The following is a 22,095-nucleotide window of genomic DNA, read 5'->3' as shown; positions in this document are numbered from 1 at the left end:
GGCGAAATAGCACCTAAAGGACCCTCAGACTCTGAGAAACAGGATTCTCTGGTCTGATGAACCTCAATTCTAAGCATCATGTTTAAAGGAAACCAGCTCTACTCATCACCTGCAGAGTACCATCCCAAAAGTAAAGTGTGCTGGTAGCAGCCTCATCAAATATTTCTGGAGAAACCTGAAAATGTGCATCTGCCCCCATCCAAGCTGACAGAGCTTGAGAGGTGAAGAGATGAGGAGAAGGATGGCAGATAATTGCCAAATGCTGATGTGCAAAGCTTGTTGCATCATACCCAAAAATACTTGAGGCTGTAAAGGTGCTTCAGCTAAGTTAAAAACTTGAATACTTATGCAATGTACTTATTTCTGTTTTTATTTTTTTATAAATTTACAAAGTTGTGACTGTTCTGTTTTTGCTTTGCCATGGTGTGTGCAAGTGTAGATTGATGTGGGACAAAAAGTTATTTAAAGCAGTTTAACATAAGGCTGCAATATAACAAAACATGAAAAAAATGAAGTGGTTTGAATACCTTCGCAAAGCACTGTATATATACATAGTATGATATAGGAGAATATGAAGGTAGGACAAAATAAGAAAGACAAAGGCCCAAACTGAGCATAAATATGGTGGAGTAAATAATTTGGCGAGTTGCTGACATGCCAAAAAGTATGATAAAATTTGAATAATTTGTAATGTAAATCTGTACATTAATTTGTAATTTGTAAATACCTTTGTAACAGTATAGAACACTACTTACATAAAATGCACATAAATAACAATTGTCACTCTATATCTAACAAAAAATATCTTCACTAACACAGTGAACCAGAAGTGTTAGATCCTGAAATCGTTCATTTACCAGCCTACACCTTTAACCATAGACACATCTACACAAGTGTCCGTTAGGGTCTCACTGAAGATATCAATCTGACTCCATAACTCTCATTTTATATCATATCATTTTTGTTCTGTTTGAAATATAAGATATTTCAGATTTTTATTTGATCTTTTTCATTGCTAATATCTTTCATGTTTATTATAACTAGTATAATAGAATTTCACTTGTATATACTACAAATAACTTAATTGTGTTGTTTTTAAGCAGCAATGTTGAAAATAGAAAAATGTAAAATAATCTGTCATAAAACTCATATGTATTTTAACCACTAGGTGGCAGTATGACTCTATTGTGTCATGTGCCATTTTTGCCTGTTGACTATTAAACATTTCAAATACTACCATTTTGTTGTCGGTGGAGGGGGGATTATTAGTATTTTTGTCAAATTAAAAAATAGATATAAAAAAATGGATAAAGATAACTGAAGCAAGAGACTTTTAATTTAAAAATGAACATTGCATGACAGAGAGCTAAACTGTTAGACTATAAATCATGCTTCAATAAATCATGCTAAATGCAATGGTTTTGTATTTTCTTTTAATTATTATAAAAGATTAAACCTAATCTAAAGTACCATCTTGTAAAAATGTGAATGGTTGCAAAATACCTTGGAAAGGGATTATTAAAGTATAATTTGTTTATAGTTACCAGATATGCACATAATGTCTTGAATAAATGATTGACTGCCCTAACAATGTGTGATTGCTGTGTGAATTTGTCTTAACTGAATTACCAATACTAACCTGATCTTTATTAGTTATCCTTTCAGATATTTTATTTGATTTGATTATTTTCAGTGCAAATAATTTTAGTAATGAGTAACTGATAAACATTTGGAAAAGCATTATTCTTAAAATAATTTGAGACTACATCAGTGCTATGATATATCTGAAATAATACGTATATACACATTTCAGATTTTAAAATCGAAATATTTATTTCAAAATAAATGATTTCCACACAGACACATGAATTTGGTCTAAACCTCAATACACAACCGCAAAACAGCCATTAATGTTTTTAAAATTGACTCAAATCTCAAACCTGGCAAATCATTTTCAACTTAGTACATAATCATTATAAAATGTGATCTGGTGAAATGAGACAATGGGTCAACCACTCATAGTAATGCAAGATAATGAATGCACCTTTAACCAAAACATAATTTTTGACTTCTGAAATGAATATATATATAGAGTGATTCTTCAAGAGAAAGTAAACCCCCACAAACCCTCATTTGTATGGCCAAATTAGCATCCTAACATACAAGTTTATACATTTTGATTTTACATAAAGTGCAGTTTGATAACCAGAACAGCAGAAGCATTGATGAACTATGAGCAGGAAGTATTGTATTTAAAACTGTATGTACAGTACATGCAAGTATGTGCATGCTTATTTTGCTTCTTCTTTCTTCTACACCACCATCCCCATTTATGAAATGTTTTATGTATTTTACAAAGCAAGTATTGTCTTACATTGTCATCAGTTGGATAAAGCAAAGCTGTCTATCAAAGTTTAGGATGAATAAATCTGCATCTCTGATTGAGTGCAGAAATTAAGAGATAAATGAATAACTGACGCATAAAGCAGGTGCATTCAACCATCTTGTGACTGACTCAAAGGAACACAGAAGCACCACATTGTAACAATGAAATATATCCAACATATGCGAAACACTGTGCACAGCAAAATACGACTATCCAAAAATACCACTTTGGAAATGTTTTTATTATCATTATAATAAACTTAAATTACCAAAGGAACAACACTGCCTTACATATTGCTGTTTTTGTAGGTTGTTTTCTGTCTTTCAACAGTAAAGCAATATAAAGAGAGAGAGAGAGAGAAAGAGAGAGAGAGAGAGAGAGAGAAAATACAGACCGATAAGCAGGACATGTGCAGAAAGCTGTACAGACGGCTTGCTCAAATTACACAGGGTTCAAAGACCAACAGAGAACAGTTTACAGCACACAGTCCTTAAACATTTTCATTTTTTTTTTGGTATTAAATTGGTTTTCGCAACTAGAATCTCTCATACTCAATATAACGAACACTGAAATGATCTCCTAGATCCTTGAAAGTTCCTGACATAAATAAAGCAACAAAGTCCTTCAAACAGAAGCCACGTTTGTTTTGTTTTGTTTCAGTTTGCTGCATCCTGTACAACAAAATACTCACATTCACCCTCAGTTATTATCTGACTGTAGCAACAGTAACCTTGAGCTCTCACTGAAGTCCAGTCTTCTTTTCCATGGAATGTTTTTCAAGAAATATTGCAATGTGTATCTCTTCTTCAGTGTCTGATGCACACCACACTCCCCTTTTGCATCAAACATTCAATATCATTTTGCGTTCCCTGTTTATTCCATCACTGTAAAGAATGGCCTTTTATTTGATTGTAAGGTTGCTGACAAAGTGCATCTGTTCCCAAGTGCGGCAATAAAAGCCAACCAGTGTTTCAGGGAGAAGTGCTCCTATGGCTGATATATGATTCAGTTTAAACTGTACCCTGAAAAAAGGGCCAGACATAAAAGTACATATTAGAAAAGTAATACAGTTTTTTTTATTATTATTTGAAAACCACAGTGTGCGCCAATACAAAAGCGATATTGCCATGTCAGGGTTAGAGGCAGAGCCTAATATGGCTAGAGTTTCCCTCATGCACACCGTTATATTGTGTTCTCTGTGCAATTGCTTCTAGTAATGCTTGTATGGCTCACTGACACAGACAAAAATCCCTGACAGTTAGATTCGCTGATGCTAGAAAGTGTTTTTTTTTTTCTTTTTTCGTTTTTGTTGCTTTACATAACAAAAGCTACGTAAATTTGGCAAATTATCTTAGTGCTTGTGTCGCATATACAAAATATCAACAAAGGTCAGCATTTTATTATACAAGATGGTTCTTTCAACACTCAGCAGTGAGGCTCATCCAGTGAACCCTAAATATTATAAACACAGCAGGACACAAAATACAAAGGGACAATAATCACACATCACAAATCCAAAGATGATGTTTTGAATGCAGCTATCTATTGTAGTGTCCAAAGTCTTATTCTGTACCTATCAACATCTTGCAAGCAATTCCAATCTCTTATTAGTCAGACAGCCAGCAGGAAATATCTTGCTCTTCTGTACAGGCAGCCGACTGCAAGATGCTCGGAGTCTTTCTAAAGATGAAAGATGAAATCTCTACGCCCCTTTTTTCATCTGCATTCCAGAAACTCACGACTATTTGGAGCTGAAACAGCGAGTGGAATTTGCACATACATTTAAACAACAATGACAACAAACACTCTCTTCTGAAACGTTTAAATAAAATGAGCAAATTAGCCCTTGAGAGTTCTCAGCTTTGTTGAGGTGAAGTCCTCACTCAAATCCTAGCTGAGCGTGCTCTGGAGATCCATGAGAATGGCAAAGGAGCACCGCCAATTTTTCCTTCAAAGCGCCAAGAGGGTGGGAGAATTAAGGGAATCTGAAGATTGGTCGCCGCTGCTACTGCTACGGCGGTGGGCTTTGGAGCAGGACTCCGATGAGGGTGAAGGACTCTCGGGCTCAAGCATGCTGGGGTAGGTGAAGATGAGGCTTGGGTTGTTCGGAGTGGACAACGGGGTGGAAGCAGCCACCACAGGCGTGTTGAGGCTGTCTCCATCAGAACAATACATGCCGCCACCTAGGCAGATGGGCTTGATGACTGAACGCTGGATTTGTCCTTCTTCCTCATCGTCGTCTTCTTCCAAAGGCTCCTGTTTAACCACCACTGGGTTGAGGGTACGCATCGGCCCCCGGGGACCCAGGTTGGAGCGCATGGTCAGAGGAAGGGGCGCACACTGTTGGGAGTGTGAGCTTTGGTGGCGTTCTTCAGGAGGCAGTTTGCACACGGGGTTGTGGGCCACCAACATGAATTCCAACTTGTCTTTTTCCTTCTGCAGGGTCTCGATTTCTTTCTGCAGGTCAGCCTTCTCCTCCTCTAACTTCTCTGTCTCCTTGAATAAAAAAAAAAAAGACATACAATGAATGATCATGCTGCTTTTTGTCTGATATTCTTTTGGATTTTGAAATGATTTGCAAATGAATTACGCCGGTAATTACGGATTCAACATATTGAAGCATTTTTAAAAAGTTGAACAAGGTCGCTGTCAGGGTGGTCTCTGGGTGGTCTTAGTCAAAAACCTCACCCCCAAAATTTCTATTTGATATTCTGGTCTTTAATGTAAGCCTATATACGACGGCTGCACAATTAAGCCAAACTAAACCAAAATCGCAATTTGGCTTAGTGCAGTTATCATGTCTAAAGACGGCTATTTAATTGAATAAGACTGTATATATTTTTTTAATTAGTAGTAATTATCAATTATAACTACTAAGTACTACTATTTTTATAATAATAATAATTATTATTATTATTAATACATAAATAACAACAAGGAAATATTTTTTATTTTATCTTATCTTATCTTATCTTATCTTAGGGTATAAAGCCAAATTTCATCCACACCCGAACCTTTTCCTGAGTGAACTCTCAGAGCACTTTGGCACTATAAAAGGCACACCCATAAACACAAGCAATTATTTCCCAAATCAATTTGAGCTTTGTTAAACAGGACACTTGACACAGCACCAAATATTTTGGAACAACTGTCAAAGCCTCCAGAAGGTTAAAACACTGACATAACAATATGGCTAGTCATATATAAACCGTAGCTGTCTTTGACTCATTAATATGGCTATGAGGAAGTAGGAAACTAAAAGCAAAACAAATGCTTAATTTACAAAGAAAGAAACAGTCCATTGGAAGAAAGGGCATAGTTATTGTCATAGAAGACACAGCTCCTTATTTGGTGAGGAATGAAGCAAAGAGTGGGGGAAGGGAAGAGGGAAGATAGTGTGTGGGGTTTGATGGTTAGCTGCGGTTTCCTCCTCGAACAATATCAGACGTTTGCTTCCCTCCAACCCCCTGTAGCACATTCCTCCCTCATGTTTGAGGTCTGACAGCCTGAGAGATGCCATTATAAAGCTAAGTAGTTCAATTACAGCCAGAATTGTCTGGGACTCGGGGCATTCCCCCTGTCTACCAGACAACACTGACCTTCAGTGGCTGTAAAAGCTTCTTTTTATGGTCTTTTCAGCTTTTAACCACTGCGAATTGCGTGAAAATAAGCCTAGCGATAGTTGTGGACATTTCATTTGGAGTAGTTGTTAAATATGTGTTCCCTTGTGCTGGTAATTTTAGAGAATGTTGTTGTTTTTTTGTAACAATGGTAGAAAACTCACCCCTTGCAGCATCTCGGTCAGTTCTCTTCTGCGGTTCCGACATTTTGCTGCAGCTAGCTTGTTTCTTTCTCGTCTAACTCGCCGTTTTTCTTCTTCCTCTGGGGTGAGCTACACACAGAATGAGGAGTGAGCACTCACCCAAGTAAACTTTTCCAGTTGTTTGTGAGAAATCGTTCGGCTTGCATCATATTAAGTAACATATTTCAAGTCAAATGTATTTATATTATACTTGTACAATAACGATTGTTTCAATGCAGCTTCACAGTAATAAAAAAGAAAATAACAGTATTAATGCTGCAAAGTTCTGCTGTAATGCAACTCTAAAAAGAAAAAAAATGTCGTTATTTAATAATTCAGCAGATGTTTTTTGTGTTTTTGTTCTATATGTCAAAACTGGTTTTGTTGGTTTGATTTTGTCACTGACCTGCTCGTCTCGCTTGCGTCGACCCCGGGCGTCACCGATGGACCGGATGACCCCGGGCCGTGTGAGGGATGTGTGGCCGAGGAGGCTCGGGCCACTAGACACCGACAGGCCGTACGGGTGAGGCCGGGAATATGGATTAGACATGGATGTGATTACTGTGGGCTGAACCATCCACTGCAGGTCCTGACTGGTCGTTATGGCATTAATTGTGGGAATAAAGGCACTGCTAGAGCCAGGCATGTCTACTCTGTACTTCTGTGAAAAAAAAAAAGTATTAAGAGATTAAAGTGTAAATATTGATGAAAAAACTCAGGATTAGAACTCTGACTTTCACTGTTCGTTAAAAATTGTATGATTCATTTTTAGTCTTTGTTACTGCAGTCCCCCAGCCACCCACTTTTTAGCCGTTTTACAAATTCCCATCATCACAGATTAATGAATCATTCCACGAGCTACCTCGCTCTGCGCCCTCTTGACTGCTTGACCCCCAGAGCGACAGGGTGACACACACACACACACACGGTGAATCATGGGAAAGCCCACAACCCTCCCTGACAGAAGCCGACCAGTGTTAGATAATAGCCTCTGTGATGCAATGGGCAACGGATTCACCGCAGTGTGGGTATACAACTGATTTTTAATTTTTTTTTAAACGGACTCTGTCTTATAAGAAGTGAATATGACTTATAACAAGTACGGTTCTTTGTTTATAAGACGAATTAAATAAAATACTGATTTTAATCAAATGTATTTATTATTAGTAGTATTTGTTAATGCTTTATTAGTGTTAAAGTTATTTATTAATACCATTATCAACAATTTTTTATTTGCTAATTAACAATAATCACTATTGCAGTCATACTTTATATCAGGTCTTTAACTACTATGTACTTAAATTAAAAAAATTAAAAAGTTAGGTACAATGTATCTAATGTGTACACCTTGAATTGCAAAACACTTGATTGTTATTGAGATAGGCTTAGGTTATCGAGATACAGTTATGGTTAGGAAGAGGTTTGGTTGTATTGTTAGGTTTAAGGATGGGTTAAGGTGTAGGGGTAGAAACAACTACAGATGTAACTACAGAAATGAATTAAAGAAAGGTATTTTTTTTTAGATATAAGTACAATGTATGTCCACAATAAGTGCATTGTATCCAATGATTAATTTAAATGTAAGTACACAGCAGTTAGTGACACTTAATATAAAGTGGGTCCACTATTACTAACATGAATGAATGCTCAACAGTTTTAAATAACGTTAATGTTAATAATGTCAGTTTAGAAAAGATTAATATCACAAATCTTTGTTCATATATAGTCACACTTGAAAATATGTGAACTTCGGATCTGTAAATTATTACGTAGTGATTAGTTGCAGTACAAACAAGGCTATTACCCAAATATTACTTGTAAAATGTACCCAAGTTATAGGCTGTTTTTTTTTTTTTTTTTTACATATGCAGTCTGACAAATGCTTAATCGCGTTATAAAACTGCTCTTTATTTCTGTCATCCGGGAAATTGAACTGGGATCCCGTGCCAGCACATTCCTTCCACCAAATTCCAGTCCATTCACACATTCCTAGAGGGATTTTAACGGGAAACTGACTTAATGTGATGGACCATGTTTACCACAAATCATTTGGAGGGGAATGAATTACGGGAAGCATGGTGTTGTTTAAAAAGGATAACAGCAATCATTTCGTGCATTAAAAAAATGGACTAGAGCGAAACGTCAATGTTTGCAAGTCTCACTTTAGTGTTTTATTTCCACTAAAAGCATAGTGTTTGTTTAAGGTGGTAGCGAAGAGTTTACCACAATTTAGAATTGCGAAAGACTCCACTACCTTCCAGGAACTGCCGCGTTTGTTTCTCATTGAATGAATCCTTCACAAGCGACCGGGAAGGTCAACATATAAACATGTTACCGAATCATTCTATGAAGCTCTGTTGTGTTGCGAAACTACCACGTTGCGCTCATTTCTCCTGAAATGTACCCGAATTTTCCCCTTCACTTGATTTCCCCCCAAAGGAGTCAAAACAGCGCATGCTGGAATCGAAAGGGGGCAGTTTATTCCATGGGTTTAGTAGTTAAAACAGCAACCCTACAAGACGATGATGCTCGGGAATTTCTGACAGGGGCTGTTAAACGTACCAGATGTGATTAAAATACCAGAGTCTGGGGAACAAGTTGCCAAACTGACCGGTGCACAAGCTCCCATTCATTCGCGCTGAGATCAAGATCGGAAAATTCTCACAAACTTGCCTAAACTTCTTAGCTGCTAGTAAAACTTTACTTGAAACATGTAATATATAATGCATACAAAGTAACACTCCTGGTATAACCATAGACAGATAACAATGATACATTACAATGTATGTGATTGACATTATTTGCGACAAGCTTTATACAAGAATTAATTAAAGTGTGATTTAATGTGTTCTTTTTCACATTTTTTTAAGCATAGACTATTTTGTGAGTTTTTTTCTCCATGCAGAAAAATGCATAGGCTATATCCTATTATCCCCATCACACATAGTAAAAACATGCATTTACTTAAGTATGATTGTGTGACTAGCAAATGACATTGATTGTAATCATACACTCTAAAAAATGCTGGGTTAAATACAACCCAGTGCTGGGTAAAATAGGGACAAACCCAGCAATTGGGTTGTTTTGACCCAGCGGTTGGGTTAAATGTTTAACCCAACCTTCTGGGTAGTAACCCAACTGCTGGGTCAAAACAACCCAATTGCTGGGTTTGTCCCTATTTTACCCAGCACTGGGTTGTATTTAACCCAGCATTTTTTTAGAGTGTACAGTCTATTGCCATCTCATTAAATTCACCATATCAGCCAGTTCTAGTCAGTCCTTTAAAACGTATAACCCAGCGTTTGTGTACAATGTCTTCATTTAGGTAGGCTACAAGCCCTCACTGGTCTTATCTTTTTACATTTCCATGTTCTCGATTTCCGAATTGGCTTAATTTTCTTCACCCTAAACTTTAAGGTTCAACTACGGTTAAAGGTTAAAAGTTTTTTCGTATATTCAGATAAGGTTAATGAAGTGCAATAGCTTATGTGGAAGTCCCGGAAGTGTGGCATCCTGTGGCCACTACGTACGTTTTCTCCGTGTTCACATTACGTACACCACCCACGCCACTGCTACCCTTATCTGACAAAGATGCCTAATTCCACGGAAACATAATGTTATGAGTGCCAACATGTGCACTATCTTAACAAACCGATAGACTGCGAGACGGGGAAGAAATAACCTCTGGGAATCATTTATTAAGAGAGCGAGACGGATTCCTCTGATTGGATTTTACGCATTTTGCAGAGACGCATAAAAGCTATGTGCGTCTTTCGCGCACTTTCTTTAGAAAATAATGATCAGATACGATTATTTGAAAACCTAGCAATTCAGAAAACAGTTATATGAAAAAATGTAGCACACACTGGATTCTTAAATGTACGCATGTATAGCTACTTAATGTAAGGGCGCATCGTCCGTCTATATGCAATAATCAAGTTTTTAAGCACTTATAACACTTGCGTTGCTTTTCTATCAAAAACATGCATACAGGGCTACTGAATGTACTTTAATTCACGTCATGAAAACGACAACCGATGACTTCCAATGACCCCAGTCCTCGATGTATAGAAAGTTTGGTCACATTTTGCATCGCAGTTTATGTTACTATGTATGTGCTACTGTGTTATTATTTAACGGAGCTGCTTCTAATTACATATTGTCATTGTCGTGTATTTTAACAACACGTAGCTTAGTATGTGTAATGTAGTATTAGCACTGTGATGTAAAGTGTGTGAACAGAATATGCTGTGCATAAGTGCATATCCTGTTAGTTTGTAATTAGTTATGATAACATGGTACTAGGACTATTTGTGTAAACCCGAAGAGTGTAAACATGGTAAGTGTCATGAGGATACGGACACTCAAGCACATCAGTATCTAGGCTACCTGGTAGCTGGAGGCGGGGATGGGGCTGGTGTCCGGGTGCGCCGGTGAGCTGCTGCTGCCGTGGGAGGATGTGTCGTATGTCCCGGTGTAATCCTGGTACATGATCCAGGGAAAGAGGAGGCAATTTCAGAAGGTTGATAATGAATTCCCACACGATCAGAGTGTCTTCAGTGGCAAAAAAGCACTTCCAAACAAAGCGATTCCTTTATACCTAATCTAAAAATGATATCCAAAATACTTCTTAATGGTCAGTATGTTAAATCCAGGCATATCTGTGTAATATTATATTATTGGAGAAGTCAACGCTCTCAAATTCTGCAGTCTCTTTAACAGTCCAATAAATAGATGTTCCCGTGTAAACCTAATGCATAATATTCATCGCTACTGAGATGTTCTACTAGAACCAGACGAAACGAAGAAAAAAAAATCTGTCAAGCACCTACTTTTCTTCAGTGGACTCTGTGCTCTCGTAGGTTTAGTCCTGTCCCTATAGCAGTGACTCACGGCAGTGATGAGTGTACCGCTCTGGACTTTGCTGAACTGATTTTGGCGACTAAGTGAACTTCAGTGCTACTTCTACAGGTCACGTCGTTAGATGACTCACTTCAATGGCACTACTCTACTTCGTAGCTCCGCTTATCAACGCCAACCTGCGTCTACGCGTCCCAGCCTTGATAAGGCGCACAGCAAAATAGGGGTGCAAGATACATATTTTATAGAATTGCTGCCAGACATTACTGTCCAGTAAAACGTTTATGAAAGAATATGGGTAAATATTAAATTATATATCCGATTGAGCAAATGAGGAATGTTTAAAATGCATTCATTTCCTTTAAACTCGTTTGCTTTTCAGAGCCACCCCCATTTCAGGATTGGTTTCGACCATTGACGCATGTTTCCAAAAATGGGCAGTTGCGTCAGAGCACACGCGCATGGGTTTCCTTGGTAAAGGCACTGTAAAGACACGTCAAGGATTCCCTCCCCTCTTTCCCCACCTTTAACTTTCACTGGGTGGTCTGTGGACACATGCTCTCGGGTCCTGAACGCACGGAACACAGGGAGAGTGTGTAGAGGTGGTCGTGGGTTTCATAGAAAGTGGCAGCAGAGCACAGCTTTGCTCTCGGAACCATGTGTGCGCTTTTTAATTTGCGAGCATGCATGTGCAGTTGCTCTTAAATTTCGCCCGTCACCATGGAGTTTTAGTTTTTCACTTTTTCTAGAGTTCGAAACACAAGATTTTCAATTCAGTATTTTTGTTGTTGTTGTATTTTTCCAATTCTTTATTGCATCGTAACAGCTTTTCAGCCCATTTATCACAATTCTTCAGACATAATTGAGAATCCAGTCCGGATCAAACCCACCCTTATAGCCCGGAGAACAGATAGATGTCGCCAGTGGTACAATAAAGTTTACTGGGGGAGGGGGATTATCAATTGTATAATATCAACACTTTCTTAGAGTTGAGTTTTACATTCCTACGTGGGGTCCCATTCTATTTTGTGTAGGTATCGGATATTTTTTATATTTAGAAATGCATGTTGTGGATTCATAACACATGGGTACCCTATGGAGATGGTGTGTATAAATGCAACCAAAAATGACAACTTTACCAAAGTTCTAGTCGGGTTTTGAACCGGTGTTGTTGGGGAAACATTGATTTTTAGTTTGACATGTCGCCCTAATGCACTGCCAGCCATAAACAGAAAAGAGGAAATATTTGAATACTTCACTGCAGTAACCATCCGTTTCATATGAGTTCATTTTAAATTATTTCGAGTTAAGTATGAAGAGAACGTATGAGTGAACACCGGTGCCAAAGACATAGCCTACCCATAATAAGACTGATAACCACTACTTCAGTAGGTAGGCTATACAAAATGTCCATGAGACTAATAATAATAAGCAATATACTATGATTAAAAACAAATATGCATGACATCTCATGTTTTTTTTCCCTATGCCTTTATATATGCGAAGGGCTGTCGTTTGTGTTTCTCTATACTTGTCTGCCATCTGATCTGAGCATTATGGAAAAGAACAAGTACAGAAGTGACGCGCGTTCTCTGTGATGGTGAACGTCACTCGTTATCTGGCTCAGTTCTGATCTCTTCTTAGGGAAAGAGAATTATAGCTGCTCGCAGGGTAAATTAATGCGACCATTTTTAGTCTTATACCATCGACAACTGCAATAAACAGCTGAGTGCACAGAAAACTGGCGGAACTCATAGAGTAAGCACAGAAGCTCAACTACATATCGGCTTTGTGTGTAATTACTATGCCCTTACGAAAAGGTTACTATTTCAGAATACCATTTTCATATACAATACTCCATCGCATGTGTCCATAAACCATAGCATTAACTTGGTCATGAGGGAAATATACTGATAAATGGATTAGCTCCTTAACCCAGATTTAATATGAGACGCATTCATTCTAATCTGATAACGTACGCTACGTACGCACGTGCTGTACTCTGAGGTAAATACAACGAAGGCACATGGGGAAGGTAAGGATGCAATATAACTTTTACTCGGTTTATCACATATTTAACCTGTTACTTCAGTCTCCAATTGGGAAAATGATGGGTGAGTTAAACCCGTAACAAAACAACGTAGCATTAAAATCATATTTTCACACATGTTATTGACATAGCGCAAACTGATTTACATACACGAATCCCCACAATTGTTGCCAGTATGCGATATGGGGTAGATTTGGTGGCACTGGCGCACCTAATTAAGGTCACGATCTGCCTGGGAGTCCTGGGTGGAGGCCAGTGAGGCATGTGCTTTGTGGATTACTGACTGGTGAAAACACCTGATTCTAGATTAGTGCTTCATTGATCTCTTGAAATTTTATTTGCAGGTTTCCCTGGCAACTAATGTAGACTGGTCTGAAACAGAACAGAGCCACAAAAATGTGAACATTCCAGGCCTGGAGGGAATACGAAACTCAGAGGATAGAAAATGAATTCATGCTGGAACATTTCCACTGATTAAGCCAATCGCATTACAGAAAAGTAGGAAACATGGCCTTGGTTTGTCTATCGTGCATAATATCCCTGGTGTATGAAAGACTTGCTCAAATGGTAAATGCAACACAATAATTCTTCAAGCAAAACCACAGCTGAAATTCAAACATCTGCTATTACGGCACTTCATTATTCGTTTCTTGACTAAGACAAAGATGAACAACTCCATAACAAAGACAACATACTGAAGCAAAAATATTCAATTATAAAAGAGTTCATGATTACTCTGAATTATCATTTAGATGGTAAACACAGAGGTGTATCTTCGTAACTGACTAGGACAGCTGAGAATAATGAAGGCTGTGTGAAAGACCCAAATTCTATAGCCAGGCAACTTCACATTTATCTTCTTGTTTATGTGTTTGTGAATGGAGAAATCCTAGAGACTCGTCTTCAATGACTCAGAGTTGTCACGGAATGGAGCATTCTTTATTTACTTATATTTCCACCACCTGCTGTCTATAACCAAGTGGTCAGGATCTATTTCGGCAAGGAAGAATGTGATGCAGGAATTCTTTTCGATATCATGCCCCCTGTTACTGAACAACGTTCCTCCTTTATAAAGTTTACAAAAAAGTGTTTATGCTTGCCAGTAGTCTTTAAAAAAATGGTTTTGCTGGCAGTACACTGAATGTACCCATACACAAACACAAACTGTGGCTTTGACCGTGGTTCTGAAAGAGTTATTACTACAAGAATCAGTTCCTGCTACAATGGAAGGAAATGCGTCACAAACGCATGGCTGACTCAAAACAAAGAGCGACAAAACGAAGTGATGGCCACTTAAAAACAAAGAGGGGGATGGAAAGCAGGAGCGTATAGTGGAAGAACTTAACAAATGGAGTAGAAATAGGAGAGGTGGGGGGACTTTAAAGAGGGACAGAAAGATTTAGCATTGTCTTTACTGAAAAAGGGTCTTCCCGTAAACCTTCGGTGTTTGGCCAAGGCAAATATGACCCATCACAGCGAGCTTTTATTCCGAGAGGGCAGTAGAGGAAAGATGCAGAGGTATATCTGAGAGTTTTAACATCTTCTACCCCCTTGTTTTGCGAATTATTTTGTCAGGTGCCACTTTCCGAGTGCTTTTCATCAAAGGCGCTGAACATAATGGAGAAAATTGTTTCAGAACACAACTGGGCTTGCTCTTTCAGATCTACGTAAAGTATGAATGGGTATAGAGATGAGGAGCAAGCCTCATGTAATGCTAATTTATTTGTTTAGAGCACAAGTGTGGACCAAGTGTTCGGCTGTCTAATCTGATAAGGTTCCTGTAAACCTGTATGCATGTCGTCGATGTGTCTAAGTGCTACAAATATGGAATGTCATGGTACATAAATAGGACAAGTACACTGATGTGTAAAAAGCCCAGGAGTGAGCTATACCAGAACAAGCCTCACTGATAAGAAAGGAGGAACGAGTGAGCATTTGTGAGCTCTTACAAAAACGTAATACTGCTTTTCTTGCAAACATTTGAGGATAGGTTTGGCATACATTGCCACAGATTGGAATGAGGCTTGCGGCAAACCGTTTGAGGCAAATTTGTTACATATTAACTGCAATTGTAATTTGTTGAGGAGGGGTTAAAGAACAAATGTGTCCTTGTTGTTTTAATTATAGATGAGCTTGAAGAAATTGGGTAGGAGAAGCAGTGCTATAGTGTCAATATAGTCAGTATAGCATACAAGTCACACACAATTTAGCACAGCCACTCGTAACTTTTTTTTATGAACTGTTTCTACATAAAAGTTTAATGTCACAAATTAGCATTAAAAATTTATTGCATTGAGTTAAATTATATATTTTTAGAAGATTTAGTCCCTGATGTATGGAAGCCCGTTTCCGCCACTGAATAAAAAATAAGAGGTAATTGCGAGTTTATATCTCACAATTCTGTGAAAAAAGTCAGAATTGTGAGATAAAAAGTCGCCTTTACCTTTTCTTTTTTTATTCAGTGGCGGAAACGGGCTTCCATACTGATGTGACTAAGGCTTATCTAAGAAAACAATTTGAGTGAAACGTTTAATTCAAAAAATGAAAATAATTTAAAATATTCTTAGGGCGCCTTTATACAGTTAAGGCTACACTGACATGCTTTGTGTCTGCTCCAAATTCAGACTCAGTGCCTCACAAAAGTCATATTCATGTCATTTCTGACCCATCTCAGCCCCTATTATCAGAAGTGACTGTGATGTAGCCTTAAACGTTTAGGTAGCAATGACAGAGTATATATTTTATAGCTTAATGTTTTCGTTCATCGTGTTTCTATATTAGTAATAAAATATCTAAAACAGGACTTTTTAAAAACACCTTTTGTGATTGTAATTCCTGTGTAAATGCATGTTTTCCAGTCCTGTGCAGCATTAAACTTTTTGTGTGTGTGTGTGTGTGTGTGGTGTAGAAGCTGCTTAGATTGCTGCTTCTGTCCCACATTTGCAGTGTAAAGACGACATTAGTAATTGGTATATTCCCCTTTTTGCTTTAAGGACAGCATTCACTCAACCTGGCAAGTTTTATATGGAATAATGTGAGAATGTTCCAATGTTTATGCTTCATTGGAAACAAATAAATCTTGATATTTTGTAGAAAAAGAGTTAACAGGAAGCATAAGCTATCCCTGTATTGTGTTTTAGCACTGCTGGAATTTGGCCAATCTGCATCTAGAACTGGAACTATCAGTTTTATTATGGACAATTATAAATGCATGATTGTACATTGCTGATGCAATAACTAATAATATCATCTTATTTTCTATTATTTCTTGCATCATCTCTTCATGATGTAAGGGCCCTCTGACAATCCTAAAGAGAACAAACCATGCTGACTCAGTGAGCAGGAGTTTCTTCACAATTGACCTGTCTGTACACGAGTTTAACTTCACTTGTCTCCACCTGCCTTTATAACACCCAATAATAAGCCTAAAGAACAGGAGATGTGAGACATACAATGCAAGTGACATTTTTCCACCTTACAGAAATGGAAACAGATAATACATTGAGTGTTACTTTGACCCTATCCAATTTCCTATGGCATGAAGGTTTATTTACCTTTCATGTACAGCTATATACATATTTCTTTTGGATAGGAAGTAGAATAGTCAGAGAGCAGTGTCCCTCTCTGGGGTTTACTCCTTTAGAGCATCCATTCTGTCCGGTTGAATGAAAGCTTAATGCGAGTGTGGAAAAGTGGAAAATTTAATTAAGCAGCTAAGGGGGGTTTGAGGCACTCGACGAGCCTCTCGGTTCTTCTGTACACTCTCCTCACTGTGTTCGCTGCCCACTGCTTGTCTAGCTCCCCTTCTAGCTCTGCCCTCTGAGGTCAAGGGCACAGAGGTCAGCAGTTTACAGCTGTGCTGGAGTTACTTATTTGGTAATCAGTAATGATGCATTAAACTTCTGCATCAAAAACTAAATAAAAGGGCATGTTTATTGTACCACAGCATTAAAGATGCATGGTCTACAGAGAGACTATGAGTTCCAGGTTTTATCACATTTAATGGGTTTTATTAACACAGCAATGCAATAAAAGTGACCCATGTTCAATAAATAATTAAACTTATTAATAATAAACACAATCAACAAATCTTCTTTATAGTAATGTATATATTAAATATTTACATTTAGTCATTTAGTAGGCACTTTTATCCAAAGCGACTTACAAATGAGGACAATGGAAGCAAACAAGTCTCAGTTAGCTTAATGCAGTACACGTAGCAAGTTTTTTTTTTAAATTATATAATAAATAAAAAGAAAACAGATAGAATAGAAAAAGAATAAAGCAAGCTAGTGTTAGAGGCCTTTTTGCATTTGTTAATTGTATAAAAGAAAACAAATAGAATACAAAAAGATTAGAGAAGCTAGTGTTAGTTTTCTTTTTAAGAAAACAAGCAGTAAATGAATAGAGTGCAAGTCTAAAAGTTTTTTTTAAAGAATAGAATTAGAATAGAGAGTGCTAGAGTTAGAGGGTCAAATAAAGATGGAAGATATGTGTTTTTAGTCGTTTCTTGAAGATGGTTAAGGACTCAGCTGCTGGGATTGAGTTGGGCAGGTCATTCCACCAGGAGGGAACATTTAATTTAAAAGTCTGTGAAAGTGATTTTGTGCTTCTTTGGGATGGCACAATAAAGCGCCGTTTACTTGCAGAACGCAAGCTTCTAGAGGCACACAAGTCTGTAGTAATGAATTTAGGTAAAGGGGTGCAGAACCAGTGGTGGTTTTGTAGGCAAACATTAATGTCTTGAATTTTATGCGAGCAGCTATAGGTAGCCAGTGCAAACTGATAAACAGAGGTGTGATGTGCGTTCTTTTTGGCTCATTAAAAATAAATATTATTAATATTAAATATATGTAGAACCACAGCAAGCTTAAAAAAGAAAGCTGTATATATTACTTTAAAATGTAAAAAAAAAAGCTTAAAGGTATAGTTCACCCAAAAATGAAAATCTGATGTTTATCTGCTTACCCCCAGGGCATCCAAGATGTAGGTGACTTTGTTTCTTCAGTAGAACACATATGATGACTTTTAACTTTAACCGTTGCAGTCTATCAGTCGTATAATGCATGGCAATGGTAACAAAATCTATGAGAGTAAAAAAAACATGCACAGACAAATCCAAATTAAACCCTGCGGCTCGTGACGACACATTGATGTCCTAAGACACGAAACGATCGGTTTGTGCCAGAAACCGAACAGTATTTATATCATATTTAACCTTTAATACAGCACTATATCCAACTGCTTTGAGCGCGCGCACGGCATCCAGTGCGTGAGGTGTGTACGCGCTCTGGCGTAGTTTACGTTAATGGTAGGGTGATCATACGTTCCATTAGCAGGCTCAGAAGTTGGAAATACGTGGAAAGTCACCACTCCCGATTGAGTTCGCGCGAGAGAGAAAGTCATCTTTTAGTTTTAAGTCAGTTTGAACAATCCGGATAAGCGCAAGTAAGTACCATTTTGATTAGCCGTCGTACCTACAATGACGTATACGCGTGAGAGATCACTTCCGGCACTTGCGTAAACTACGCCAGAGCGCGTACACACCTCATGCACCGGATGCTGTGCGCGTGCCCAAAGCAGTTGGATATAGTGGTGTATTAGAGGTAAAAAAATTATATAAATACTGTTCGGTTTCTCACACAAACCAATCGTTTCGTGTCTTAGGACATCAATGTGTCGTCACGAGCCGCAGGGTTTAATTTGGATTTGTCTGTGCGTGTTTTTTTTACTCTCATAGATTTTGTTATCATTGCCATGCATTATACGACTGATAGACTGCAACGGCTGGAGTTAAAAATCTCTGTTTGTGTTCTACTGAAGAAACAAAGCCACCTACTTCTTGGATGCCCCGGGGGTAAGCAGATAAACATCAAATTTTCATTTTTGGGTGAACTATCCCTTTAATACAATGTAATCCTCAACATATTTAATTGCTACTGTATAACAAAATATTTGTAGACTAAGATGTTATTTGCTATTGTTACTGTAGATGTTTTCTTAAAAAGGAAAACAATGGTTTGCTATTTTAAAAAAAAGTTAGATAACAAGTAAATGTAAACATTTGTAACACAATCTGCATTTTCAATTAATTACAACAAAACAAAATTAAGCACAATCTTTTCCTATTCAAATCTAAGAATATGGCAACATGATATCTGCTAATAAGGCCTCGTTTTCCCAAGCAGAATTCAATCAAAGCGATTAAGTTATTAATATTTTCATATTGTTAATTTCTCATTTAGCTGGAGTGGGTACTGTAAAAGACTAGGGGAACACCATGAAAGTGTCTTTCAACAAAAATAAGTGTGTTTGAATAGTACGGCAAACTTACAAAGAACCACTTGAGAGAGCCACTCAAAATGCTGGCAAAGATCTATTATGGAAACATTACGGAAAGCAGATTGTAAGAATATTGGCCATGGATATTTCAGAAAATCCAGGGCTGCCTCCAACTAAACTACAACTTTTCAGGGTGGTATATGTATTTGTCTCAAACAAGATTTACACAACATTACTGATCCATTTAGCCTAATAATGTCTGGTCTAATTATTCAACAACAATAAACAAACAGAAACTCTTGAAGAGAGTAGGTAGAGGACTGTAGGCTTTACAAATCTCCTTAAAAGATTCCTGCCTTTTGATCTGCAGCGTGCACCTGTCCATGTGACTCTACCTTGTATACATCACTCCTTCTGACAGGTCAATCAGCCAGACAGGCCATCAGAGCACATCTCCCAGCCTGACAGCGGTCAACGCTCAATCCAGCCTGACAGTTGACCAGGTACTGCCGCCAGCCAGGCACTACCACACAAGGAGAGTAGGAGGAATGCGGGAAACATGGAAGGACATGACTCTTTTAGAGATGGAAAAGCAGTTCGGAGATGTCTGCATGAAATAAGATGCCTAAAATAAACGAACTCACATGAAGAAGTGACCATATCTTTAGTCACTGACAAATGCTCCATTCCAAATGGAGTGTCAGTCCCTTTAATTCCATGTTATTAAACTGGGGAAAGCCAAGAGCCGTGTGCACCAGGGCTGAAGCACCTGAGGGGTTTGCTTCTATAAATCCATGACAGGTCTAAATCGAACGCTTACGATTTACAGCTGAGAGGAAGATGGAAGAAAATCTGCATTCATCTTGTCCCCCCCCCCCCCCTCCCCCCATCATATCCCAAAGAGAATGGAATAAATAAATAAACAGAGTCCCAACAACGTGAAGGAGAGACAACAGCAGAAACCAGCCAGAGCCAGAAACAGACCGTGTTTGATCCGCTTAGCATGGCTCTCTCCTGCCTTTTGATGCATGGCTAGGAGGAGAGTAATTAGCAATTAACAATCAGGGCTTAACGAGTGCAAGTTATTATCAAGCAGGGGTGAAAACATATCTTGCACGTTGACAAAGTGAGGCAAAAAAAGACGTAATTCTCTCATTTCCATGACATCTCGGAGGCCATTTTCCCACCCTGCAACAGATCAAACAGGCTCCAACAAAAGGCCTCAAATCTCCCCTACTCTTCCAAATTAGCTAAGCCTCTCAGCTCCATCATCCCAAACATGGCTCGCGTCAACAACCCCATCCACATATACGAGTGCCGCCGCCGCTGAAATCCACAATCCTCAATCCCCGTCGCCCCCTCCTCTCCCCCACTGGAACAAGACGACGAAGAGGGGAATAAACTCTCACTAATGTCACTCTGAATTTGCAGACATCAGGACGCAAAGTATCCCAGAGTTACCAAAACAGGAAACGTTGTCTCTCGTTTTCCCCTCTCTCAAATGTTTGTTTCAGCGACTTGCTTTTAATGATGTGTTTGTCTTTTGTTTTCCAGAGGAATGTATTAAATAACCGTGACTGCATATGAAATCGCCAGGCCTGACAGCTTGGGGAACTCCGCAGTGGTAAACAGGCAAAGGCGGCGGCGCGTTTCCTCAGCCTTGCTCTGACATATTCAGGCCTTCGTAATGTTCCCGATTTCGCTCAGATTACCTCTCATGTTTGCCGCTGCCCTGTCTTCTTAGCATCTCCAGGGAGTGAGGTGATCTAAGATGGCAAATGGGACTTTCAATCATTTGCTTTCTCTTTTCTTTTTTATTGTGGACATCAAAACTCTAATGTTGGCGTTGAAAGCGGACTGTTTTGGGAGGATCCGAATGTCTGGACTTTTCCCGCCTCTCTTTTGATTAATTCTTGGATGATGTTCTTCTGGAAAAAGGTAAGGACAGAGGCAAAAAAGTCACAATAAAGGCCGTCACATCCAGTACTGGAGATTATGATTAGATCTAGAAATGTTAGCACATAGAGGACACTGGGGCTAGATGTCACATGGGAACGTTGTCACAAAAGCTACATATCATGAGCTATGTAGCATAAGCTATAAGCTTGTTTTCTCGATTAGCGGTACAGAGGTTGGCCAATGAATCTAAATGATTTTTAACCATGAAATAATGCTGTGCAATAGTTTTTCTCAGGGCTTCAAGGTACAGCTTTAAAAAACATTAATTTTTAACATTAGTTAACAAGAACTAACAATGAAAATGACTTCTAAAGCATTTATTAATCTTAGTGAATGTTAATTTAAAAAATATACTTATACATTAATAAAATCAATGGTTGTATCTGTTAATATTTAATGGACCTGAGCTAACATGAACTAACAATGGACAGTTGTATTTTTATGTGTATATAGATATAACTATGTTTACAAAGATTAATGCATACTGTAACTAATGATTGCTCATTGTTAGTTAATGCATTCAAGTTGCATTAAAGTTAATTAACTAATGGGACCATAATGTAAAAAAGCACACACATACAAAAAAAAGATCAAACTTAAAAAATCTAAACTAAACCTAGTCTAAAGTAATTTCTTTATGTTTCTCCCAGCATCGACAGTTTAAATACAACCATATTTGCTGTTTTATTGCTGTTTATCTCTCAAATAATCACCATTAGGATACTGAGAAAAACTGTTACTTGTTTTCACGTTGAA

General features: G+C 38.1%; 1 protein-coding gene across 3 annotated transcripts; it reads right to left on the bottom strand.

Moving 5' to 3' along the window:
• Positions 1-1,807: 1,807 nt before the first annotated feature.
• On the bottom strand, positions 1,808-11,202 carry LOC107553732 (fos-related antigen 2-like). 3 transcript variants are annotated; one of them, XM_016236047.1, is made up of 5 exons: positions 11,021-11,202; positions 10,578-10,793; positions 6,595-6,849; positions 6,171-6,278; positions 1,808-4,882 (listed from the first exon to the last, which is right to left on the bottom strand). In XM_016236047.1, exons 2-5 carry the CDS (start codon positions 10,677-10,679, stop codon positions 4,337-4,339), a joined length of 1,011 nt encoding a protein of 336 aa, XP_016091533.1. In that variant the 5' UTR covers positions 10,680-10,793; positions 11,021-11,202; the 3' UTR covers positions 1,808-4,336. The 3 variants fall into 3 exon arrangements, with proteins under 3 accessions (XP_016091533.1, XP_016091534.1, XP_016091532.1); XM_016236048.1 differs by having other exon boundaries at positions 10,578-10,670; XM_016236046.1 differs by having other exon boundaries at positions 10,578-11,202.
• Positions 11,203-22,095: the final 10,893 nt, after the last annotated feature.

The sequence above is a fragment of the Sinocyclocheilus grahami genome, unplaced genomic scaffold (genome assembly GCF_001515645.1).
Source record: "Sinocyclocheilus grahami isolate Dianchi unplaced genomic scaffold, SAMN03320097.WGS_v1.1 scaffold479.1, whole genome shotgun sequence".
NCBI lineage: Eukaryota > Metazoa > Chordata > Actinopteri > Cypriniformes > Cyprinidae > Sinocyclocheilus > Sinocyclocheilus grahami.
This window is presented reverse-complemented; position numbering and strand designations above follow the sequence as displayed.